Source organism: Oryzias latipes, chromosome 8 (assembly GCF_002234675.1).
Source record: "Oryzias latipes chromosome 8, ASM223467v1".
NCBI classification, from domain to species: Eukaryota; Metazoa; Chordata; class Actinopteri; order Beloniformes; family Adrianichthyidae; genus Oryzias; species Oryzias latipes.
In genome coordinates this window covers 10,359,825-10,386,692 of record NC_019866.2, presented here as the reverse complement: position 1 = coordinate 10,386,692, position 26,868 = coordinate 10,359,825, and the positions used below count along the sequence as shown (strand labels likewise).

At 40.3% G+C, this 26,868-nt stretch overlaps 1 protein-coding gene across 4 annotated transcripts in view; it reads left to right on the top strand.

Moving 5' to 3' along the window:
- The window catches only part of LOC101170762 (cytohesin-1), a 32,483-nt gene extending 8,850 nt beyond the window's left edge, over positions 1-23,633 (top strand). Inside the window, exons 1-13 of one of the 4 annotated variants that reach the window (XM_004071409.4) lie at positions 3,952-4,222; positions 11,947-12,029; positions 13,629-13,693; positions 14,727-14,793; positions 14,876-14,994; positions 15,742-15,822; positions 15,980-16,092; positions 17,449-17,597; positions 17,677-17,788; positions 20,434-20,510; positions 20,588-20,656; positions 21,476-21,630; positions 21,907-23,633. In XM_004071409.4, coding sequence (XP_004071457.1) covers positions 4,195-4,222; positions 11,947-12,029; positions 13,629-13,693; positions 14,727-14,793; positions 14,876-14,994; positions 15,742-15,822; positions 15,980-16,092; positions 17,449-17,597; positions 17,677-17,788; positions 20,434-20,510; positions 20,588-20,656; positions 21,476-21,630; positions 21,907-21,985 — 1,197 coding nt within the window. In that variant the 5' untranslated portion in view covers positions 3,952-4,194 and the 3' untranslated portion in view covers positions 21,986-23,633. Of the gene's footprint in view, positions 1-3,951; positions 4,223-8,002; positions 8,194-11,946; positions 12,030-13,628; positions 13,694-14,726; positions 14,794-14,875; positions 14,995-15,741; positions 15,823-15,979; positions 16,093-17,448; positions 17,598-17,676; positions 17,790-20,431; positions 20,511-20,587; positions 20,657-21,475; positions 21,631-21,906 lie in introns of those variants that run through there. The other 3 variants (XM_011478151.3, XM_011478149.3, XM_011478148.3) reach the window with 3 other exon arrangements.
- The last annotated feature ends 3,235 nt before the right edge of the window (positions 23,634-26,868 follow it).

Sequence of the window (26,868 nt, the reverse complement as noted above, 5' to 3'; positions counted from 1 at the left end):
TTTATTTTGATTGAAATGTCAATCAGCAGATAAAGTAGGCACTGATTGCTTCATGTTAAATGAATGCAGATTTCATAAGTTAAAGGGGGCTCCCCTGCTGCTGTACAGATCAAAGAAAATGCTCCGTCTTCACGTCAAGTGCAGCATGTTGATTGCCAATTGGGAGGTGCGCAAAGATTCAGTGGTGTGGTTGTATAAATAAAAGTTGAGAGGTGTTCCACTTGTTTAAATTTAAGGGTAAAGGAAATATAGTTAACGAAATATTCGGGAAAACATCTGAATTAAGCCGCAAAAGTTGGGTTTTTGGGTCCTTTAAGGACATGCATCCTTGAACACATCTATAATTTGCCTGAATGACGTTATTTGATGTTGCATAAATATTCTGTCATACGTCACCATTATTTGACAATCAGCCTGAAAGTTGAACAGGAAGCTGCACACAACAATAGATCTGGTGTGTTGACAGCAACTCCCGATCTTCTTGCAAAAAGGTCAAACAGTTGTGTGGTCTCATTTGTTCTGGGTTCACATTTGCAGGGCTGCTCAGGGGAATGGATGAACCCGAAACAATGAGCTGAAAGTCCTTTTCACACAGCCTGCATTGTTTAGTTGTTGCGTTTGAGCTGCACAACTGAAGCATTCAGGGGTCGTGGCACAACGATGCAATGCGGTGCTTTAAATCCTGGCCAAGTTCTCAACATGAATAAATCTCTCCTATAAATCAGCAGACGGGAAAAAGGCAACAAAAGCATTTTTTCTTTAACCTGTGCTTGGCCTCCGTCTGGATGCAGTGAGATATGCATTCCTCCTGATCTTTCTCTGCTCACGTACAAGCAGGAACAGGCTTAGACCCTTACAGTTTGTGATCAGCCCAGACGTGCAAGTATTATACAAACTGATAACTTGACTTTAAAGACAAACATTTTCAAAAAAAGATGCAGCCCTAAGATACATCTCAACTTTAGCTGAAATGTGATGGCTCCTTATTTCGAATACATGAGAGTTTGATCGAGCTATTTTCACGATGTCAGCCACAACAGAATGTTTAAAGTTTATACTTGAAGATGTAAAGACTTTTGATAGTTGAACTTTTACATTTTGGTTTGTGTGTTTGAATTAAGATAAATCAGCCAAACTTACTTTAGACTAAACGAAAAGTATGGTGGTGGTGTAATCATGATTCAGGCTTGATTTACAACCTAAAAATGTTTACTTTCGTTTGTTTACAATAGACAGCAATTCAAAGCATGTCAGCATATCTTCTGCTTTGTTTAGAGAGCACTTTTGACACAACAATTGCCCAAGTGCTCTTAAGTGGTAGAAACACAAGATAATTATATACAAACAGCAAATTTACACCATCAAAGCATTAAACAGAACAAAAACAGTGATTCATTTTTTAAATGTTAGTTTTAGGGTGATTTAATAAGCGTTTACAATGGCATCTGTTTGAAGTGTAAATGCCTGTTCAACAGGTTTTTGGGTTGCAACAAAGGCTTGCAATGCAGTTTTGTATACTCAGAAGATGCAGGTCAGCTCACCTGAGTGACAGAGGAAGAGGAAAAAGAAAATGTGATATAAATGTGGCTGCGATATAAAGGTAATCACAGTGTATCAGAGGGGCAGTGAAAGAACGAAAAATGCCATCAAAAATGGCAGTAATAATGCTTTTTTTAAATGACATTTTAAGTTCGTTTGGGGACTTTTTAGTGATGGAGAGTGTCCAGTCTTGCAGTTATAGCAGGCCTAGATTTAGCCAGCCTCACTATGGGGTGGAGATAGAGTTTGCACTCTGGGAGTGCTGAGAGTTTGGAGTCTCATACAGCTCTAAAACCATAAAATGCTTTGAAAACCATGCTATCATTGTATCACCATCTATCTACTCCTTTGATATATTTGATATGTCCTATAAATTTTATGTCGAAGACTCCTACTGACACCATCCTCTGCATTTCCTGGACTTGGGACTAACACAGTTTTAGTATGTTTTTTTGTTGTTGTTCTTGTACTTTTTATCTTCCTTTAGCTTATTGATTTTTACGGGCCATCACCTTCGGGCAGGCAGTCACAGCCTTTTGCCCCCCTTGCCTACATCCGGCCTTGAGTTATATGTGCAAATTTCTTCAGAGGGAAGGATTTTTATAATATGTTTGCGTGATATCGTTTATTTATTTATAAGTGTGCATTTGCACAAATGCATTTTGGTTGTTTGCATTCATTTTTCTTTTTGACTTAATGTTCGACTTCTGCTTCATTGTCCTCCAGTCTTCCTAATTTTTTTGTATTATTATTTGACTGATTGTCTGTGACAGTTTCTCCCTGTGGGTAATTCAGATTCAGTCTAGGTTTATGGTCACAGTCAGGTTTAATAGATTTTGTCGTGTGACACCAGCTTTTTATAGGAAAAAGCCCAATTTGACTGTCTAAATATCCCTTTTTTATTTCCTGTTCAACACACCGTCTACTCTTGGCGGATGTGGTGAAGCTTCAGCCAACTCAGGCAGCAACTGTTCTGACACTTTCTCCCTGCCCCCACTGCACCCTGTCCCAACGACGGATGCGTCAGCGTGCACAGGCATGTGTTTACGTGCGTGTGCGTGTTCGAAAGAATGGCAACAGTGCCGTCGTTTCTGCCTGTTACAAAAACAAGACAGACACCGGAAACGCAAGAAATCAACCTTCAAAATAAGATGCGGCATAAACCGGTGTGTCTATAAAATGGTCTGGGGCAGGAATTTTCAACCATATTGAAACAGTTTACCCCCATTAAAATATTTTTGGTTCCTTATGTATACCACCAGGTAGCTTTAACTATGAAATAGTTTTTTATAAGGAAAAAGGGAATGATATTGACAGCATTAGAAAAAAAAGAAAACAAATTAGAATAAAAATGATAAGGTTTAGCAGCATTAAAAAAACACACCAAATGACTTCAAACTGAAGGGTTGAATTGAAAATAAATAGGAATATTTTACTAAATTAAAAAGTTACATTTCAACTATATTTTTACTTTTTGAAAAATCGCTCCCATTGTTTTCATAATTATGATTATGCAGTTTTTATCTAAGATGAAAAAGTCAATTTTTTAAGACATTTTCTTTATTTGATGTACTTGATAACGGCAGATTACATAAATTTTCGTTTTTCTGCTCCTTTTTATTTATTAACTGTTGTAGTTTCATTTTGTATATGTATTGTTTCTTTGTATTGTTATTAAATGAAATAAATGTTTAAAACAAATTCTGCAGAGCAGCAGTAGTTTATTAGAAATTCACCTTGTAGTTGTTGGCGGGACTATTGATGCAGTGTAAGCCCGTTCCCATTTCCCATCATCCCTCTGTTCACACACTCCTCCTGCTAGGTTACAGTCCCTCATGACACCAACCTAACATTACCACTGCAACAAAAATAACAAGCAATATTGGAGGTATTCAGCCGTACAGTTTTGAGCCAGATGCCAGTTCAGACGAGGAAAACAAAGACGTACAGGGATCTATTTGTCTACAAGTGGATGCATCGGAATGGAGTAATGGAGCAGAGCAGGGAACTTGAGGCTTGCTTTAAGATCACAAGTAGCTTGTATGTCACAGCTAGAAGCTATTTCCAACCACATTTTTTTTATCTGCTCCTGATTCACAGCGATTTGAAATTCTCAGAAATGCAATCTTAAGCTAAATTGACTTTGCACATGTCCCTGTCATGAAAATAACACAAGAACATGTAAAAAACCCGATGTTCATCAGAGCAGATCTTTAAAAAATTATCATCAGTTGGCTTTAAATATTTTTATAGATAGATAGATAGATAGATAGATAGATAGATAGATAGATAGATAGATAGATAGATAGATAGTGTCTTGTTGAAATAATAAAAATAAACAATAATAGGCACTTTTGAGCTTTAGCACCTTTATTATGAAAGGCAAAACAGGAAACATCTATTACGTCATATTTGTCTTGACAGAAAGTCGGTACTCAGCGGGGAAGGCTGTTAAAGTCCGCTCGATTTCTTCTAACCACTCCCTGTCGATAGTAACGCAGTTCTTCTACTCGGGGACGTGTTCGGAGTTTTATTAGCTGTTCAGACGTCCAGCTGTCCGAAAGTTGTTCAGAGTTCGGCTCTTAAGCCTTTTAAGCGGAAACTTGGTTCTCCTCCAGGCAGCGTCTGCGAAACTGCGAGAACTGAAGCAGCAGCATGGTGTTGAAATCGGAAGACGGAGTGGGTGAGTGAAATAAGCCAGGAAAGACGTTTTATTTAGCAAACATGTCAGAAAGGGAAGGGTGGTTATTTAAAACCGAAATAAAATTCAAAACGTGTCGAATTTATAAATGTAAAATGCCGCAAGCTAACCGTGTGAAGTGTGACGTCGCTTGGTTTTGACTCTCCCGCCGGTGTTTTTGTCGGACTTACTTTGTACCCATGACTGTAGTTTTCTCTTGCAAATTTTACATAAATGACCAAAAACTCCAACTAAAATGATGAATAATAAAACATATAATTGCATCTGTTGTTTCTCATTTTACCATATGAAGATGCTGTTTTTACATAGCTTTTTAAACAAATGAATCCCTTGAATTATTGTCTACTTGTCATAACAGTAAAGACAACACATTTCTATAGACATTCACTCTATTGAGCACAAGTAAATTCAGACTAATGTTGAAAATTTCAAATTAAAGTGACATTTTTCCACTAATCAACAGGTGTGAAAGCAGGCAGACCCGCCTCCACCCAAACATGCATCTCATCATTACCCATTTAACCCCAAATATAACATGTAACAGCTTTTAGTATTAACTGAGTGTTTTCTGTGCAGGATTGTGGTTTATCTTTGGCAGTTAAAGGCTGCAGCCTGCAGGGGAACACAGAGGGTCTTTGTTCCTCAGCGTGATGCTTTCATCTCCTCAGCCTGGTCGGCCCGCCAGCATTAGTTGGCACCCTTGACTTGCGTCACTGTTAATCACGTTGGGAAACATTGGCGGATGCTGGAGGAAGCTGCAGCGCCTTTGTGTTCCACAGAACCCACAGCTGTGCTCCTCGTCGGGTTCTGGCCGGGCTCGCTCTGCTTTTGCCGTCCGGGGCAGTCGATTCTTTGGAGTCCATCACTCTGTGGGAGTGGGAGGTTCTGGGGAGTCAAAGTAGTTGTCACTAATGGATTCCTAATGAGCGGTGCTGAAAGCCCTAATGGGCCGAGCGCTGCAGTGCAGTGCACCCTGCCCAGCACTAATGCCCTGGTAGTTTGATAATCTTCATCATCTTCCCATAATCATATTTTTTTCCCTCCCCTCCATGAGTTACACGTGTCCGTTCCACTTAGGCCTTTTTATGTGGCTGCTTTTTTTAACAGAAAATGAATTTACTTCAGGAGGATCTTAAAATCTTATTAAGTCTAAAATGAAGAAAAAAAAACCAAGACCTGTTGTGATATGATATTTTAGTGAGGTAAACAAGAATCAAAGTCAAAATTCTACTTTATTTATTTAATTGAAGACAAAACAGGGAAGAGCTGACATCTGTAATTACCTTCTATCCCCTTAAATGTTGCATAAACATTCCAGATGTCTCACAACAGACTTTAATTGTGTGTTTTTTTTTTGTCTTCAGTGGCGTCAATTAGAGCTTTTATTTTGGAAATGGGCCCAGTGAGGACTATAGAATTACCCAGGGAAATTATTTCAGTATGAACACTGTTGTTTAACTCAACATTTGTTAAGTAATAATTGCAGAATAGTTGTTCACTGACCCATATGTCTTCAGCGTAGGGTTAATTTTTTCTGTTCGGATGGAAGTTTTTTTTTTTTTTAATTTTGCTAAAAAAACAAAACAAAAGAAGCAACAGGAAATCAAGTCAGTGGCTTAGTGCACCACAGGAAGTGACATCTAAAAAGTTGACTTTCTGGCAAAGGGAGTTCTAAAAACAAAAAAGACAAAAATATTGATATAACAACTAAAGTTCCTCTCTTCTGTCTTGGGATATATTTGGTTTACTCTCACGGCGGATGTCCTGATGGATTACTGTCCTAGAAGACAAAGACGTGTGTTGTGAGAAGTAAAACCTCCTCCGCTGGAGTTAAACCCAATGTTTGATTAACACCAGTGACACAGAAAGGGGTTTATTAAAGCAAACTGCCCCTCTCTGTTCGGAATTATGACCTGGACGTGGTCAGGATGTTGATGTTGTTGAGCCTTGTGTGTGTTTGCTGTGGAAACACAAAGAGGCAGCTTCACATCCTTTGCATCAAAGCTTCAACAACAAATTTCATTCTGAACTGAGAAAGATGGTTTATTTACCCTTCTTTTGTCACACTTCTAATGAGTTTTGTGTCGTGACGAACTGCTGTCAAATAAATGAAGTTCTGCAGTTTTACCTCTACACAACATTTAGCCCCAGTGCTATCTTATGTCCTTTAAAAAGAAATCATGATTCTTTATTTTGAAAGGGTCAAAAGCCACAAGTTCCTCATCTTTATTCAGTCTAGTGACAAACAAAAAAAAAAAAACTTTTTTGTTTCAGATGACTAGATATTCCACTCTCCATCTTTAAGATCACATGATTTACAATATCATATTTTTTCCCCCCTCTATATTTAAAAACAAAGTGCAGAAGCAGCCGTTAGAAACTAGATGCACCCTGACTGACGTTTTAAATGCTTCTGGCAAAAGGACATCTTTGTTTTTGCTGCAGTTTTATTCCTTTCTAGAACAGTCACTTTCCATGTAAAACTCTGTGAGACAATAATCCATCTTCGTGTCAGGACTTGTCGTATGACATAACCCGCAGATCCAGCACGGTGACACTTACCGGGCTGAGCTGTATGTCACAGCGAGCAGCACAGGGCGGCCGCCTGACTCAGTCCCGTCCACACAGGCGGGTGCAGGGAAGCGCTCACGTCTGCGCAGACACACCCTGGGGCAAGCGCAGACTCACGCTGCACTAACCCAGCAGGAACGTGAACGCTCCAGACCCTCCAGGAGGATTTCTGGCAGCGTTAAGGGAAATACGCAGACTTTGGCTGAAGAAAAACACGCTGTCCTCAGCACAGACTCCAACATTAAATTAGATTTAGGGTGATCGTGGCAGTTAGACGGGCCCGTGACTGGTTAGGGTGACTAAGAGGATAGGGTGAAGGTCTGGTTTGCATAGATGACTCATCAGTTGGTCATCTTGGAGCTTAGTCACCAATCAGGAAATGATGTGCAACCTTTTGAGGAAAATAAAAACAATATTGTTATTACCATCTTAAAAAAAAAAAAAACCTACTCAATAGAAGACATTTACATTGAACACAAAGTATTGTTTTTTTGTCCGTTATTGTTGCCAATCAGCCTTTCTTTTTTGGCTTATTTAATCTAATGTTAAAGATCTGATTTTCCATGTTCATGTTTAGATAAGGCTGATAAAAATGCTATATTTATTTGAAATGAACCGTTGCTCCATAAATGGCTTTTGCAATTATTTCCAAAGGTCTAAAAGGTCACAGGGCTTTATCTTTCTGTTGACAATGAAAAAAGTGAACGTTTGCTAAAACTGCTTAGTGTACAATAAATATGAATACAGGTAAAGTAATGGAAATTTGGGATTTAGATTTAAATTTAACCTGAAGTTGACTGACGTACAGCAATTCTAAAATGTCAACAAACCAGATGGTTTCTCACTAAATGTGTGTGAATTTGTCACATAGAATTTTTAATAGAGCAGTGCAAACACAGAAGTATCCCATTGGTAGCTAAAACACTATATTTTAGGAACTACCAGTTGCAAGAGAGAGGTAGGTAGTAGGTGTGTGTTTATTGGCTTTGCATGAACTGTCTGCCAGAAGCAGAGTAACCAGGTAAGGAGTCACCACCAGGTGGAGCTCTTATGTTTATTGTAGTTGCTGGAAAAGAGCATGCGGAGGGAGAGAGGCAGGGAGTAACGGTCCTTCCCGAATGGTCTGTGTCACTGTCTGCGAGCAGGCGGGGCCTGATAACTCTGCTGCAGCTGGGAAAACTCCGCTGGTATCTTCAATGGTCCTTCCTGAAAGACCAGGCTCCTTCCCTCCGCTTGTAATTTGGATTTTTGGGATGCTTTTGCTGAGTGGCGGGATCAACAGCAGAGGGGATGTCTGGCTCTAGCTTTCTTTTTTTTTTTTTACTTATTTTCAACGTGGAGTGAGCTGTGAAGAAAGAAACTTCGGAGATTCTCTTATTCAGGTCTGCTCCTTTTCCTGCTTAATTGGTTCTAGATCTGCAGTTCATAGTTTGTATTTCATCTGTGCGAGTTCTTACCACAAGAATGTTGAATTTAATTAACTCTGACTTGCCCCATGCTCTACTTTTAAATAGATCTGTCAGTGTTATTTTAGTACTGTATTAATAAAACAGATTTTCTGTTTAAGCTGACCCGATGGCTTATTGCTTTATGTGATAAATAAAGCTGTACTGAGAATGGCTGGACAACTGATGCTAGACAGTGGGATGCTGAGATTTGTTTTATGATTTAATATGATGGTAATTTCACATTTTTACTTTACTTTTTTAGTTTCCACTGTGGAAGTTGTGTCTCTATTCTTTGGAGTTTACATAGGATCCGTTTCAGGGATCAGGTATTGCTGCAAACACGTGTCTGACATTTGGGTTCGCAGAGGGATGAAGCTGACACAAAGGGGGGACTGTGATCATCCCACCACCTCTCCCACTGTCCCTGTGTTCTCTTGCCATTGCCCCCCCCCGGTTTCACACTGAGGTCCTTCTTCTCCGCTCTCAACTTCACCTTCTTCCACCCACTGGTCCGGTCCAGTTGGGTGCTGAACTAGTGTTCATTTTGGTGACAGGTTTGCTTTTCTGTTTGTTGGGATGAGGAGTGGTGGTGGTGGTGGTGAGGGGGGGTGAGGGGGGGGGGGGGTCCTCCGCGTCGGTGCAAGGTTTCTACTTCAGACATGAAAGTGAAGGGGGGTGGTTGAAGTATATTGCTCTCTTGGGATTGGATTTAATAATGAGATGAAGTCTTAGATGATGATGTGGTCATATTTTTAAGCCACCTTTTTATTGCTAAAGAAGCCACATTTTTCAAAAGAGTCAGTTCTCCAGGTAATAACTCGATTTGTCCTGGAAAGGACTATTGATCGCTTGTTGTGTGCATTATCGTGACGTACGCTGCTTTTTGTTTACGTTAGGACAGTTATTGGTTCTGGCAAGAGGTCGATTGACTTCAGCCCTCTGAGACCTCCAGGGGTGGGGTGGGAGGGGGGTGGGTGCTTTTAGCAAATTTTTCCATGAATTAACTGTTTCACAGAAAAGAAATGATGTATTCTGTCCTCTGAGACAATGATCAAGATGTCTGGACATTTTTTTAAAATTTCTTTTACATCGATGAGTTTGACTTGAAACCTTCATGGCGTTGTGTATAATATTAGCGACAGGTTGAAGATATGTGATGCGTTGTAATCAAGCATAATAGAAAGTCTGGATGAGTCAGAAAGAAGATGGCGATATACATTGTTGATATTAATTTAATTATTTGGACAGTTTTTATACATCTGTAACAAAGGTGCAGTTCTGATGGAAGTTGTAACCTGTAAATAATTCAAGCAATACTTTTTTTTTTTTGTCATTTTCTTTCGGTTCTTGAGCGTTCAGAGGAGGGTTTTAATTTGGGTCACATTTGTACAGACCTTTTTTTTTCTCAGGAGAATCCTTAGATGATCTGAGTGGAAATTAGACTTATTTTTTTTTTTTTCCTGCAATCAGGATACCCATTAGTAGACTTTGCCGCTGTGGGAGGGGAAGCTATAATTGGTAGCCCCCTTGATCTCCCTCCCACCTCTGTTACTCAGTGTTGACCCAAGCCTCACTAGAACAAGTTTGGGATTCGAGAATCAACTTAAGTGCTGTCAGTAAAAAAGGTTATAGCATTTATAAAGACAAATGTTTACAAAAAGGGGCCCTTTGTGGCAAAAGGACGAAAATTGACCTGAAAGCTTGATGTAGAAAGATTGCAGTAACTGCTAAGTCTTATCTCCGTACCTTTAATAAAAAAAAGGGGGGGGGGGTCCGGGGGGTTTAAAGTACTTCTTGTTTTAATGATTATTAAGTTTTAACCTGTTCAGTTGTTACTGCTGTTATACCAGGAACTAAAACACATTCCTTCAAGTCTACATGGGTTAACGGCTCTAATTGAAACCAAAAACAAATTCCTCAACTAATCTTTTAAATAATTTGTCTGGAGTTTGTGGCCTTCGGCCTCTATGAGGATGAGGAGCAGGAGCCTGCTTTTTTGAGTGACTGAACAGCATTAAAGATCTTAAAGAAAAGTTGGATTTGAAAAGGAAACGCACCCGCCATTTCTCCCACTTTTGGTCACGGGTTAAAAATCCAGCAACCCATTAAAAAGTGAGAACAAATGTTTATGCAATTCTGAAAAATGACGCCTCCTCAGTGATGCCCTGTGACACAATGAGGGTGGGGTTGGTTCCTTCCCTTATGAGATCTTGACTGGCATCTACGCCTAAAACCCTCTGACACATTTTGATCAACCATTGTTGAAAATAAACGATGGACTTTTGGAGAACTTCAAGCTCTAGGTTTGTGCTCTTCAGTGATAGGAGGGGACGTTAAAGTTGAGGCATGTATTCTCCCTCTTTTGTGCCAAATTATAGTTCTTTTTACAACATGTCTTTATTTCCATCTCTTCTTTTGTGGCATTTCTTCATCAGGAATGCTGTGGTTGCCATGTTGGCTTCTTGTCTTGAGATGTGGTGTGTCGTTTCGCTAAACGTCATCCAACCTGACATTATGTTTCCAGAAAGGGGATCATCTCTGCTTTCGGCTTATCCTTCATCCCACTGGTTCTCCTGTAGGTTAATGTTGCTCTAGCAGCTCGTCATATTAGCACTTTTTGTCTATTAGGTTTCCATGGATACTTGGTTCATCAGGGTTGCTGTAAACTGTAAGGTATGTGATGGTGTAAAAGTTTGCCTCAGGTTGGTCGTCATCCTCGTCATGCTTACTGCAAACACAACATGAGGACAGCATGTTGATTCTCGGCAGCCTTTCATGGCTTGTTTTTCTCTGCCTTTGTCTTTTGTGCAAAAAAAAAAATAGAGCGATATTTTCAAGTTCTAATGAGATGATCTGCTGAGGAGGATCATGCATATTCTGCTTTATTAAACCAGGGGTTTTCAGAATAACGTCTTCTTTTGTTTGTTTGGATCTTGAGAAACTTTTTCTTACATAGTCTCTTTCTTGTGTTTATTGCGTGCGCAGACGAATGTGAACTCAGCACAGTCAAGTCCATCTTTTTTCCGATGGCTGGCTGCTGGTCTGCTTTATTGACTGCTGTGCCAGGTGATTGCTAAGCTTTAGTGCACTGACTCCGTAATGCAGATTTTCCAAGCTAATCCCTTTGAAGGAGTTTGACCCCTTCACCAGAGGTTGGCAAACATTATAGGCGGGCCATGATATCATTTCAGTGCTGCTGATGCTGGAGCATTTGAGGTTTTGTTTCCTGAAGTGGCAATTTCAACATAAAATATGGAAGTCCAACGCTTTTCTTGGAAAAATTAAAATGTTTTGGTTTGCGTTTATGTGAATTGCTGATCCTGCCGGTCTCTGCTGCTTTCAGTGCAGAGAAGCGTTGCACACGCATAAGCAGTTTCAACTAGGACACACTGCTTGCCCCTTAGTAGTTGGCACAGATCAAGCTAATAATAACCATCCATTGTGTAAGTGTCAGGAGCTCTGTCAGGCCTTTTGGACTCATCACATTTTGGCTCATGGAGCCGATTCTGAAACCATTTTGGGTCAACTTAACTCAAGTTTTTCATGTTTAGTTTTATATAAACGTGTTGCCAAAAAGGAATAAAATTATTTATTTCAGCTGGCTCTTCTATAGGTGGAGTTCAGGGATAGATGTGTTTACAGGTTAAGGTGGGTGTTGTTTCATCCTTTCTTCTGTTTTCTTTCCAGTGCCAGATGACCTCACTCCAGAGGAGCAGCAGGAGCTGGAGAACATCCGCAGGCGCAAGCAGGAGCTTCTGCTGGACATTCAGGTAGTTGCAGAAAATGATATTTAGTTTCATGTGAACTGGGAATAAAAACAGCCGCACACTGTAAATGCATTGAAAAGAAGAAGAGATCAAAAACAAACTTTTTTACTTCTTGTAATCAAAGCTATACCCTACTTTAAACGACTGTTTTTCCCAATTGGTACAAAGAATTTCCAATCAGTCTTCTAGTTCCAAAAGCTCCTTAATCTTCAGGTATTTTCAGGTTTTCTTTTTTTGTCATAGAGACCATTACTGTTGTTGCTTTGTCTTCTGAGGATGACATGGATGTAAAACTGAAGCGATTAAATGATTCGTCAAACAGATCTGACCGTCGCTCTGCCTCCATGACTGCCTATGTGGTCGAGTTGATTTCCAACCACATCCCGGGATTCAAATCAGTTCAGCAGAATTTCCCTAAAGTGGTTTTATGTTGTTTTCATACATTACAACAACCTTTTCTGATTTTCGACTTGATGACTGTGCTAGAATGCCGTGCATCTGACCGTGTTTGCCGTCAGTATTTGGTACAAACCTCAACATGGACATCCATTGTGGTGGCATTGTTCCTGAATGACCTCAGCTCGTCACCTTCACTGACTCCCCCACCCCACTGCTGCCCCCGTCTTTCCTTTCTCACCTTCTCCGTGCTCCCTACAGTGACCCGTCGCCTCCTCAGCGACTCCCACATTGTCGTCCTCTGCTCCAGCATGTCAAGCCCCCCCAGCACAGCCCCTTTCTATTCCGTATGAGCAAAGCCTTTATTTGTGGGCGCAAGCATCTGAGGAATGTGTTGTGATTGCGCAGGCCTTGAAAACACAGATGTTCCCTTTGTGGTTCCGTCTTTACTGAGATAGCTTTGTGCCCAAGAAAGTCATAGACTAACATTGTAGCGGGGTGTGAATGAACTTTCCCACATGACCACAGCCAAGCCGAGTCTGTAGACTCAAATTTTCTTGTGCAGTTTATTTAGAGTTGCTCATTTTCACCACACACTCTTTCCCCCTCTTTCATCTTTGATGCCAGTCTGGCACCAGAAAGTCCGCTTCATTGAATCTGCTTCTAAGGCCATTAATCACTGAAATGCCACCCAAAATCTAATCTACTTGCATACTTTCTTTACTTCATTTGTGTCGAGGTTTCCCGTTGATGTGCTCTGTTCTGCAGAGTCGATGCAAAGCTGAACCCTGGTTGGAAAAAATCAATGTTTGACAGGAGAAAAAGCTGAACTTTAGTTCAGAATTAAATATGAGCCTCTTCACTAAATTGCTGCCATCTTTTCTGGAGTATAAGTCGCAGGAGCCAACAAATGCAAAATAAAGAGGAAACACACATTTATCAGTCACTGTGGAGTAGAAGTAGGAGAAGGCACACGTCAAATAGACGTAAAAGAAGACTCATGTAATACAAGAGCAGATGGATATTAAACAGGTGATTCAACCTCTGCCTTTCTATTCAAATGGACCTTTCCCATTTTATACAAATATCTGCTCTGTTGTTTGTGTTCGTCACACCCTTCCACTGCCCGCTTTGATGTGACTGCTCACCGGATTCAGGCCTTTTCTTGGGATGCTAACAGCGTCTTTGTGGTTATTTGCTTTGCAGCGGCTGAAGGATGAGATAGCAGAAGTGAACAGCGAGATCGAGAACCTGGATTCCACAGAGGAAAGGTGAGAAAAACCAAAAAAGTTCCCACCCCTTCAGTGTTTTTGTTTTTTGTTTTGGGGGGCCTAAGATGGCTTGTCGCTTCTACCTATATTAACTTAGCAAAATGAAGCTGTCAATAATTCATGTTGGACGGCCACGCCAAACCACCAGATCCCCTCCCCAAATTGGCTTTGCTTTTAAGGCATTTTAAATGTTTCATCAGGCACACCCTCCATGATTGGAGGCCTCATTGAATAATGCAGTGGGTGTACAGACTGAAGCAGACAATAGACGCTCTCTTGAGAGGGAGAGCTTCACTCAAGTGAATAGGGATCCTTTAAAGTTCTGCACATTTTTAAACAATTTCCCACTTGAATGCGTTTGATTCTTGAGCCCTTTCCATCTGTTTCTAGAATACAATAACTGTTCATCTGTGCCACCACTCTTAAAATCTAGACTCAAGTGCTAATCGAAACCAATGTTTTTGAGTGAGAATTGGAAGGAAGTGGATGACGTCTCATCAATATGAAAGGAAGATGTAACCATAGCAATAGCGGACTATATGGGTGCACTTTGACCCCTGAAATAATGAGAAGTGAGACATTCCCATATCTGTCTTCGCCTTTGAACGTCGCTAAATCAACAACCCCTGCTCATCATGAACCCCGGATTCAGAGAAAAGGTCACGGGTAAAGATTCAAGGGGAAGCTGTTCAGTTTAGTGGAATGATCCACGCAGACTCACAAAGATTTGTAACCACGTTTCTCATCATGCTACGTTTAAATTTATAGACGTAATCATACAGATGTGGTGCTTTTAGAATGTTAAAACCTAAACTGTCAAACAATCAGCATTTTCTGATACCATTTACTAACATTTTAAAATCTGTTGCCTCATATTTAGGCATACAGAGACATACTCAGTTGGTTTCTTTTGATCAAAATGATAGATTTGTGGAAACATATCATACCCGACATTCTACCATGATACTTTTCCCCAGCAAAGCATCATAGGCATATTTCATTTAAAACCACTGATGTACATTTAACCCTACAGGAAGAATATGCAGAGGAACAAACATGTAGCCATGGGCCGAAAGAAATTCAACATGGACCCCAAAAAGGTAACAGTTTTTTCTCCTTTTTTATTATAGAAAACGTGCTTCATAACAGGCCTTCAACCTTTGCTTTGGCTTTTTTTTCCAGGGGATCCAGTTTCTTATTGAGAATGACTTGCTGAAGAATACCAGCGAGGACATTGCTCGATTCCTCTACAAAGGAGAGGGTCTCAACAAAACAGCTATTGGGGATTACCTTGGAGAGAGGTAGGGAGTTTATTCTCATCCGTCTGGCCGCTCTTTCCTGTCTCTCTTTTTCTTTTGGTTTCCAAGCCCAATAAATGATAAAAGTAAGGATGAAAAAGAATAAAATATGCAGTGATTTAATCATGTTTTGCTGGTAATTGGTTGCATGTTTAAATCCGCCTCTAAAGTCGATGTGTGTTACTCAGCAGGTTGTTTCTGTCATTGTATGTCTTCTCATGTCTCAGGAATGCATAGGGATAACAAAAAAAGGCTGCACTGTGGAGAAGAGGGATCATTTCTGCTGCTATACTTGTAATTCAGGAAATACTAAGTGTGGTGCTCATCACACTGTGCTCTGGGACCACAGGGTGTGGTCTTCTGTAAGCTTAGACCAGGAAATGGAACTGATGGATCCTCTCTGTTGGATTCTTATCAAGCTTTCAAGTGTTTGTGATTGTGTAAGGAGGGGGTGTTAGCAGCAGGGGAATCTCCAGGGTGGTCATTTGTCCACTGAAAATGCTGGTGACTGGATATGCCTCTAAGCTCCTCAGAGCTGTCCCATGATCCCTCAGGGCAGATCATTTACTCTGGAGGACAAAAAGGTCAGGGATGATCTCATGATCTAGATTAGATGATAAAAGGTGATGGACATTTTTCTTTTTTTTTTTACCTGTTTTCATTGCATTCTGTGTTTTGCAAAAGTGTTAAATGTATTAGTTCATTTGCAAAAAAAAATTTAAGTTTATATATTTTTTTTCTCCTCCACAGAGATGACTTCAATATCCAAGTCCTCCATGCCTTCGTGGAACTTCATGAGTTCACAGACCTTAACCTGGTTCAGGCCCTGAGGTAAAACACTGTGAACGTCCTGATCTCCACCTGGATCTCTAGTTCTATTCAGATCATGTGGGATTTAAGTCTGTTTTCAGAATGTTTCAGTCTTGTGACCAAGATTCGCTTCAGTGGAAGTGAGACTTGCACTGACGGTAAAAGTGTCCCATGACAGGCAGTTCCTGTGGAGTTTTCGGCTGCCGGGAGAAGCGCAGAAAATCGACCGGATGATGGAAGCCTTCGCTCAACGCTATGTCCAATGCAATTCCAAAGTTTTCCAGTCCACAGGTACAGCAGTCAGGTAGCACAGTGCTGATGCGACGCAGAAGAAAAGGGCCTGCAGAGGGAATGTGCAGCAGTTCAAAGCGGTTCAGACGTATACAGAAAACAAGCCACAATAACACAACTATACAAGTGGAGGAAAACTATATCTCATGTTTCCTACACGTGTATCCAAACTGGCTGTAAGTGTGGAATCCTTCAATCATAGAATGATGGGAATACCAAAACCATATACACAAATATTTGCTTGAAGTGGTTTTTAAAGACCCACTCCCATGAAAATTGTGTTTTAACATACATTCCATTTCAGAGTATTTCTTTATTTAAATCTTTGTAAAAAGGGGAGCGGACAAAAAATGCCATTTAAAAGGAAGTGTATTTGGGATGTAAAAAAAAGAAATGCTGGGTGGGCCAGATGCCCCCTGCTCCGCTTCAACAGAGAGCTCTCAGCAACGGGGAGGGGAAGGGGAGATGGGGTTGCTCCGTGCCAACGGTCCCGTCCACAACTCTGAGGCGAATTTCTAGTAAACTCCTGCCGCTCTGCAGAAACTATGTGTTAGAAAATAATACAGTTTTCTCATTTGGGCATAATTATAATTAAAAGACCACTGAGAATACTTTTAAAATAGATCAAAAGATGATTGCAGTGGATCTTAGGATTGGGCAAAATTGACTGGAAGTTTGAAAGACTAAAATATTCATGTAAAAGCTATTTCTGCTGGAGATGAAGTGCTACTATTAAAATGTGCTAGACCTCAGACATTATGCTGATGTCATCTTTTACTTTGTGTTTTATATCCATCACCGTTTATGTTCATTTGTTTTCCTTTCAATCATTAACTGCAGCAAATGGAAATAAGATGCCGATCATATTCAGATTTCAGTGCAAGATTAAAAAGTGCAATGGAAGCTCAAAGATCTATTAGGACATCAATGAAAGCCGCGTCGACTGCTTTTTCTTTTCTTTTAGCAGACACAAAATTGTCCGAATGTCTGGCATTCGGGAAGTAATGCTCCTCACAGACGGTCTCGCATGGATCCAGATGGATATGAATATTGCATCTCGAAGCCTAACGGTGTTTATAAAGTGCTGCTGCGTCAGCCGTCCTAATGCATCTGTGAAGGCACGCGAGCAGCAGCGCACGAGCACAAACACGCATGCATATTTCACTGCCCAAGTGCGTGCCGCCCACTCTCCTCATTACAGAATCTCTTTGCTCATCCGTTCTTCACTGTGGTCTAGAAAGTGCCGCGCTTGTAGCTCTGCTAATTTCCATCTATATTTCAAAGCAGACCAGTGTTGCCCTTCTGCTGCAGCCCTTAGCGCCCTGTTGACCTCATCTTTCTGACCATGTGTTGCAGACACCTGTTACATCCTGTCATTCGCCATCATCATGCTAAACACCAGCCTTCACAATCCAAACGTGAAGGACAAGCCGTCAGTGGAGCGGTTCATCTCCATGAACAGGGGTATAAACGACGGAGGAGACTTGCCTGAAGACCTTCTCACGGTGCGTTGCACTCAGAAACCCGGCAGTCTGACCTCAAACGTGTCTTTAGTTTGTCACCAACATCTGCTTCTGCTTGCAGAATCTGTACGACAGCATAAAAAATGAACCGTTCAAGATCCCAGAAGATGACGGCAACGACCTCACACACACTTTCTTTAACCCAGACAGAGAAGGCTGGCTGCTCAAACTGGGTGAGTGCTGGAGCCAACCATATTCCTCCATTTTTTAACACATACTAGCCTAATCTTTTTATTTTATTTTTATCAGTGGCTTTGATTTAATTGAAAAGTTTTCTTTGTTTTGGAAGATTAACATCTGTTTTGCCAAAGGTATTCTGAAAGACGACCACGTATCTCACGTAACTCATTGGTTACAAATATTTGCAGTAAAGCTGAACAATTTTACACAATTTATTTAAAACTGTTAATCGTGGGGTTTTTGTTGTAAAACACGCCCACCTACATCATTTCTCTGACTATTTCTGGACACAAAGACATGCAAATTATTCCAATTATAGCTTAATTATTAACAATTTCCCGAAAAGACAATCCCAACCCAAAGCCACAACTCTTTCTGTTCCCTCCAGTATTTCTCTCTACTCCACAGATTCACAGTGAATTTCTTTTTAAAAACCTTGTTGCTGTGAATTTTTTAGAATAAGCTCTTTTAAAAAAAAATAATTTTGTCTTCCAGATTTGAGTGAAACAATCCCAGGAAGGCCATTTATTTTAGCAAATGGCCACATGTCATGCAGTGCTTTGCATTAGCTCTTGTTTTTTTGAATACAGCTCCCCCTTGTGGACAAAAAGCGTTATTGGCGCTGTAAAGCAGTTCATCAAAGTCTAACTGGATAATAAACTGCGGAAGAACTGTGGTGCCCTAACTTCTTATGATTTAATTTGATTTGTTATGTTTTCTTTTCCTCTTCGTTTGTTCGTTTGTTTCCATGATTTTGGCTGTTGTCTTTCCTCAGGAGGTATGTACACCTGCTCTTACCCAACGCTAGTTCAACTCTCAGGTGCTTTTGGTGGTCTGCCATGCTTTTTTTCCCACTCTTTACATTTTAAATGATGCTTTTTGGTGTTTTTTTTTTGTCTCTTCATTGATTCATCCAAACTTCAGCTTGTTTCTTCAGTGTGTCACAGACTCAGTGGTTTATCTCCGCTCCTATTTATATCTGTCGGGTGGTTGCTTGGTGCATTTTTCTCTCAGGAAGTCACAGCTTTGTGACCACTCTACAGAACAGCTTTACTCTTTTTTTTTTTTTTTGCCCTGTGCGCTCAAGCACTCTCTCTGTGATCTTCAGTTTTTGTTTTGGAAGCTGCATTATACCTCCTTTCCATTCAACAATCATAGCAAAGGACTTGTGGTATTGCTCACGCACCAATTTTCCATTGGATTTAGCTTGCTGTGTGTTTGCATGGAGAGGAAATACTGCACTTTTTCATCAGCAAAATTCTGCTTTCATGCTGGAAATGGATCTGATTGGTAAAAGTGTGGCTGTGGCCTCTTGTGGTGCTGGACTGGACCAAACCGTGTTAGCAAGTTTTTCAGATCTTTCTTTTTTTTTTTTTTTTTTTTTTAATTGAGTAATTGGATAAAAGACTTTGCTTGGAAAACCCACTCCAGCCCAGACCCCCTGCAACAATCCTCTGGGACGACCATGTTTCAGACATTCTTGCAGGAAAGCTTTGTCTCCTAGTGACAGGAAATGATTTAATTAGTTTCAGTTTTGAAACCCTGTCCTCTTTAAACAAATCAGCATCATGGCCTGCTTTTTCTCTTTTCCATGCGAAATGAGTCGAGGTGTGGCGAGCTGCCGTCGTCTCCATCTCTGTCCAGTGTTCTCTAGTCTGTGTAGATGTTAGGTGTAGGCGAAGTGCTCCACCTTTCTGTGATATGACAGAATATCATATACAGTGCCGCTGCTGTTATATGATGTTGTGAGTGTGATTTGTCCAGAAGCATCCTGTGAAGCTTGTGTGTTGGAAGGGGGGGGGGTTGTTTCACTAACACCGGTGGTGGGATCATCTTGTCTAGACGAGGCTTGTAGCAGCATGCCAGAGTCTGGATATATATACATGTAAGAAATGATTTCTAGTGAACCCAAACAGGAAAAGTAATATTGCAACAGCTTAAGAAGAGCCCAGCATCCGTCTGTGGCGAAGCCTTTCTCCTTATCCTGTTTGTCGGTCTCCGCCTTTCATCTGTGATCAGGTTACCCATCACAGGAAGTACAAGTGACAAAGAGGCCAAGAGGTCAACCCCCAGTTGGAGTGAACCACGTTAACCAAAGAGTCCCCAGTGATGGTCACACGGGCCAAGACTTGATTCTGTCACCCCTCATTTAGAAAATCCACTTCTCATTCATTCATTTAAGCACACAGAACTGCCCCCAAGTCATTTAATGGAAGTGCTTCAATACATTTAGTGAATGTGAAGCACAATGATCTGTTAGGCTTGTATTGATCCTGGACTTTTAAATGTGTCCCTCTGAGTCGGCAACAAAAGAAATTCGGGCCAATGAAGCTATAGTTTCCAGAGACCAGAAGATTCTTTTTAATGTTCTCACTCCGGCTTTAGGCAAATGTAATATTTTAAAAACTGACGGGGAAACGAGAGGACAAGTTGTTTGGTATATGTCAGGCTGACAGTTCCTACAGACAGAGAGAAGAGGAAGAAGGGTGACATGTGGGAGTCCTGTGGAAGCGTCATCCGTCTCTGTGGCCATTCATGTGTCTGTCTGCTGCGCAGCCTGGTGCTTTGGTGCTCCTTTCTTTCCTGAGCTTCTCCGTCTCTCAGTGGGGGTTTCTGATGTCGGCTCTTTATTCTACAGGAGGACGAGTTAAGACGTGGAAGAGGAGATGGTTTATCCTGACAGACAACTGTCTTTACTATTTTGAGTTCACAACAGTGAGTGCCTTTCGCCATCAAATTCCACCTGCGTGTCTGACAGTGTCTGATTGACCTGCTTTGCTTTATTCGTGCAGGACAAAGAACCTCGAGGAATCATCCCACTGGAGAATTTGAGCATCAGGGAGGTGGAGGATAAGAAGCCTGTTAGTACAGTTTCCTTTTTATTGTCGTGACCCTTTCAGATTGAGGCAGTTTGGAGTGAAATCATCCAGGTTAAAGCACATTTAAAGACCCACACCATTGAAAAACGTGTTTTTAACAAGTTCTTGTGGCATTCTGAGGACAGATATTAAGAAAGTTATGCTCAAAGTTGTATTTCTCAGTGTTTCTTTATTCAATTGTTGTGTATCAGCAGCAGACATACAAATTCAGTTTGAAAAAGGGCGCATTTGTGGCGTAGGTGACGTGCAGGGCGGGTCATAAGCTTCCTGTTCATCTGCAACAGGAAAGGGAGCGCCAAAAGCCCCGCCCACCATCCAGAGGCAAATTTCTAACAAACTACTGCCGCTGAGTCCTAGGACATACACACGGCATTATCATGGTTAGAATTTGTACCAAATCCTATAAGAAATGTTTTTTTAATGTATATATATTGGATTAAAAATTGTGTTAAGTGTGGGTGTGGTCTTGACATGTGACTGTTACCAGTCTCTGGAAGGACCTCACTGTTACAATAACTGTATTTTTGTTTGTCCTGCTAATTTGTCCCTTTTTGATTTGCCCTATTTTATCCTGGTTTGTTTGTTTAGGCCCAAAAAGGTGCAGTAAGTAGATGAAGACTTCTTCTGTCTGACTAAACCCTTGAGTCCTCAGAACCGTTCTTCTGCCTTCACTTTTAGGGACATTCAAAGATTCCCCTTCTCCAACTTTTAGATGAGCTTCCCCAAAAGGAGGTTAAAGCGCTCGCACACCCACATCAAAGCTGCAGTTTTGAATTTGTGTCCGTTTTCTTTTTTTCCCAGAACTGCTTTGAGCTTTTCATTCCTGAAAACAAAGACCAGGTGATCAAAGCGTGCAAAACGGAGGCAGACGGGCGGGTTGTCGAGGGAAACCACACCTTCTACCGCATCTCGGCTCCCACGCCGTTAGAAAAAGAACAATGGATGAACAGCATAAAGTACGTCTATCTACTTCTTTTTCCGTCTGTTAGTCGTATCAAGGTGAATCTTCAGGCAGACTTAGGTAAAGTGAGTAACTTCTGTCAAACTGGGTCTATTGAACTTTAAATTGTAGTTATGTCAACACAGAAAGCAATCTGCATTTTACTGCTATCACCTGAAAAATAATATACATATATTAAGCACTGTCTTTTCAGATGAAACTCCTGTTTTTTGTCTTGTAGTCACTGTTGTTTTCCTAATCAAAGGACTGTCTGTATGTATTCCGTCCACAGAGCTGCCATCAGCAGGGACCCATTTTATGAGATGCTAGCAGCCAGGAAGAAGAAGGTTTCCTCCATGAAGCGGCACTAGAGCTGCTTCCCTTTTCCAAAGCTGCACTTCACAGAGCATGAGGTCTGGATGTGTGCTCACTGTCTGGGCTGGTGCCGAGGCCTTATTAATAAGGCTTACCTCAGAAATTTCCAAAGACGACATCCCCAGCCTGGTTTTGGGCCTCCACACAGAAGCATGCGGAGGTTGTAGATGAGTCGGAGGTCAGAGCTTCCCGACCCGAATGTCTTTTCCACTCAGCTTTGTATGTTCTGTCTGAGGTTGAAAGCGAAGATTGCTGTTGGAACGCAGCAAAATCCTCTTTCGAGATGCAAAAAAACAGGCCTCAATCCCAGTATGCGTGGCACATGTATGACGCTGTACTCTCATGCAGTCCCCCGTTGCACACATCATTTAAACTCAGCAGGTCTGACCGGGTGTGGCACCCCAACCAAGATATTCCTCACCTCACAGGAAAGCTGAAAGCTTTTCCTGGCGTGCTTTAACTTGTATTGGAATATGTGTCTATTTTTACAGAGTTACTGTTCAATTCTGTTGAATTTTCTTTTTAGTTTGCTTTTGTAAACCAAAATGATCTTGCAGTAGAAGCTACAGAAAGTTTTTTTTTTTCAACCGTTAGTTCTTTTACAAAGAAAAAAATCAGTTCCAAAACGGTTGCACTCAGGAGATTGCTTTAACAATAAATAAGTAGAATAAATTCTTAAGTCCCCTTTTAGTGGATGATGATCATGTAAGAATGGATGCGCTTGGCTGGTTTGAGGACTGAACTGCTTTTGTAAATGTGAAATCATAGAGGGCGGCGTCTGCTTGTCAGGAACGGCTCTGACATTTGGATGTGATGCAAAGAAATTCATTTCCTGGAAGTACTGAAGATGCAAGAAGAGGCTCTGGCTTTTTTTTTTTAAACTGAGATTTGACTCCAACACAAGATTCCTCATGTGTCAAACAGTCATTCAGATGAAAACTAAAGTTGCTGCACACTGTGGTTGGAGTGTACATAAGAGGTGGGAAACATTGCTGCTGGTTGGCAACCTGAGTTGGGGTCTTTTTGGTTTAAAGGAAACAATTTTTAATCTATCTCAGTGATATTTGTACTGTACGCTTCAGCTTGTAAATGTTTAACACTGTTGGTAGATGATTGAAAAGGCTTTAAAGATTGCTGCCTGGAACCGAAGCGGGCTGTTCTCTATCTAAGGGTCTTTGATGGGAAACAGTCAGCCCTCTCTTTGTGTCAGGAATGTACCACGCTTATTAAAAGGATGACCGGCGGATCACACTGCAGCAGTAACGCAATAATAACATTTTATTTGGTCACCCATCTTTTCTGTAGCGGTGCCTCCCCTCCTGTTTTGTCGTCTGCACTTAATTCAGTTTGATCTGATCTCAACATGAGAATGGCTTCCGATTTGTTCTACATCTGGCCGCTCTTCTTCTCCGATCCTTTCCGTACACGAGCACATCCCCCAGAAAAGTAAGATCGCGAAACAAAAAATCCTTACAGTATTGGTTTATTTATCAAAGTTGTACATATTTAAATGTAAAGTGAATATTTGTACTGATTTTTTGTTTTCCCATTTTTTGATTTTATATTATAACCTTTTATTTTCTTTTTATCAGATTTCCATCTATTCCATTTAATCATTTTGAAATAAAAGGTCATTTGTCTCAATACTGACTCACATTGTGTGTAAAAGAGGTTTAGGGAATGATGCCATTTTCAAATCACGCCAGCAGGGGGCAGAGTGGGTTAACATTCTTAGAAACGGTCACGTGTTCCCACTGGCAGAACATGTGCTTTTTGTCTTTACTACAGTTTTACAACACTAATTCCCATCAAGAATGTTTTTATTGCACTTTGTCATTTATATATATATATATATATATATATATATATATATATATATATATATATATATATATATATATATATATATATCTATATCTAAATGAGTATGTCGATTTGATGTTTATCAAGCCACCTTCTGAAGTTTTTGGAGCACAAATGTTAGTGCAGCAGGAAAACCAATGTGTAGCATATTTATGATATTCACTGATGCCTGAAATAATTAAAGATGAGTTTTCTATACTTAAGCAAAACTTGGAATTCCACCCTGGACACTTGATGTAACCCTTGTGCTATCCTAGGCACTTTAACGTTGGTATTTGGGTCATCTAGACCCACTAGACAGTGCGCTGAACCTTTTTTCTTGAATGATTTGTGATCTTCACTGGTGTCCATGGATTATTACATGAAATCCTCTCCACCTTTATCCACCTTTGTCATGGTAGGGAGAACATGTCAATGTAAGGGTGGGGTCATCTAAGATAGCACAAGGGTTAAAAATTATTTAAAACTAAATAGAAATGTGTGCTCCCTATATGTGATTTTATTTGAGGGGGAAAAAAAAGAAAAATGGTTTCGTACATCTTCATTTTCATCAAAAGAGGAATTCTAAGAGGAAAACAGAACATTTCCCATAAGGCCCTCTGCTATAATTTACGCAAAAGTTTTTGTTATCATTAACAGTTTACTGCAGCTCTGGGTAAATTAACCAGTCTTTCGTTCCCATGTTGGTCTTATTGGACCTAAGTGCTGCATTTGTTGGAACTTGTTGGATCTTATTTTTAGTTTGCTCATCATTGTTGTATAATAATTTTAGGGGTCTCAAAGGATTATGGACTTAACACTATTTTTTTCCTCTCATTATGTGCCTCCTTCAGGTGAATTCACCTGGAAGCAGTATTCATTTCCTGTGCCATGGGACCAATTTGCCTTAGGAGAATCTACTAAGTGGAGTTTTCCTCAAAATCCTACACCGCACTACTACTGCAAAACGAATTTACTTACCCATCTAAATTGTTAGATTAGTGTTCCAATCATGTGTGTAAAACTGGTTTCTTCTACCAGCATTCATGAGAAGAACATGGTCCTCCCAGGAGTTCAGTGAATTTTAGCAGTCATGAAATGTTCATGCAGCTAAATACTCTCCAGTTCGACTCCCAATGCTATTAAAACTTGAAGCAATTGGGAGCAACTGCAGGAATATGGGAGGCAACATAAGCTGACACAGCAGGGGTGAGTGAATACTTTGTTGCACACAGGTCTCAGTCTTCTGCAGTCACCTTCAAATTTCATGCAGTCTTCAAATTTTCTCAAGGAGACATGAAGACGCTTCTAGAAAACTGAATGCTTTTGTTGCCAAGATGCTGCATCCGAACTATGTATCACTGAAAAACAATGCAAGATATATGATCCGGTGGTGTGTAAAGCATGCCGCCACGAGACTTTCTCTGGAAAGAAGAACCACACGTCATGATCTGAGAGACGGGCCTGAGTTTGTCAGTTTTTGCTCTATTTTTTTTTGTGAACACTTTGGGAATAGCTCCTTATGGTTTCCAGATGACGGTACACCAGTGCACAAAAAGGCAGGTTCCATGAAGACCCGGATGAAACAGTTTAGAGTGGATTCTTCACATCAATCCGATTGAAAACCTTTGGTAAAAATGAAGGTTTTAAAACTTTTCAGCATTTGACCTCATAAAAAAAAATAGACAAACATTCTCACAAATACTCTTAGTTCACTTTGTGAAACCCTTTGTAACAGGTTGACTGATAACATATGAAACCATATGAATTATGAATGGGAAGGGGATTAGATTTACATGAATGGGAAAACACAGAATTGTCTTTAGTCTAAGATGGAAAAACAGCTGTCAGTCACAAAGGGTTACAAACATTTCTCACAAATCACAAAGTAGTAAACATTTTACACAATAACCTGAGATGAAACTGTTTTAATTATAATTTTCAAAGGCGGAATGTGGAAACACAGCAGCTCGTGCAGACAGGAAGAACACACGGTTCAAGTGTGACGCCAAAACAAGGAGTGAAATACAACACGTGATCACAAAAAAATGTTCGACAAAAAGAATGACGAAGCTTTACTGCAAATAGCCTTCAGGTCATAGACTTTCTGGAAGACACAATGTGACATTCTGTACCATGACTAGAAGAGAGAGGCATTGTGAGACAAAGGTGTAACTTATGTTGAAGTTATTTTGAATTCACACTTTGTGCTCCAAATACACAAGTTTACTCTCATCACTGGTGAGAATGTAACACCCTTATTTAGATGTGGTAAACAGAAACAGTTTTGTTAGGAACAAACAAAATAAATATGATAATGCATTATGTTATCAACACTGAGCTATAGACTTGTAATGTCTCAGATTTCCACATTTCCACACCCCTGTTTTCAGATTACACACAGAATTTCAAGCCAAAATAAAAAATACAGATATGCTTAGACTTTTTATTTAATTTAAACACAATTTTATTTTGAAAGATTTTAACCCCCTGGAAGCCTGAATTTGAATGTAGATGCTTAAATTAAGGTAATTTAGTAGCCAATGGGGTTTGATGCATGTATATGTGTCAATGGATTAAACTGTGAATTAGTTGGAAGCAACCAAATGTTTCAACCAATTATATTCAAGCTATTTTTTAAAATTAAATAAGGTTTGCCAAGTGATTTGCTAAGCAATGGCCACCTTGCAATAGCTCTGTGCCCCGCCTCTGCCACCCTAGTGAAAATGTTCTGGACATGCAACAGCTCTGAAACTCCAGCGTAAACCAACCATTAAAAATACTACCAATGTAGAGATGGACATCTCAAAGCCTACATGTCTCTATGTTTTTTTAGCCTCAGACACTTAGTCTCTTTCCCACACAAACAGATATGTGTTCACATAGTGATAACTGATAAGACTCTTTGCTTGCAGAAGCGGTTGTGCAAACTTCTGCAGTTTACCACAGCTCTGCATACAGTTGTAGTTATTACAGTGTTTAAAGCTTCAGTTTGTTCTCCTGTTAAGACTGTGATCTGATGCAATATTTATCAATG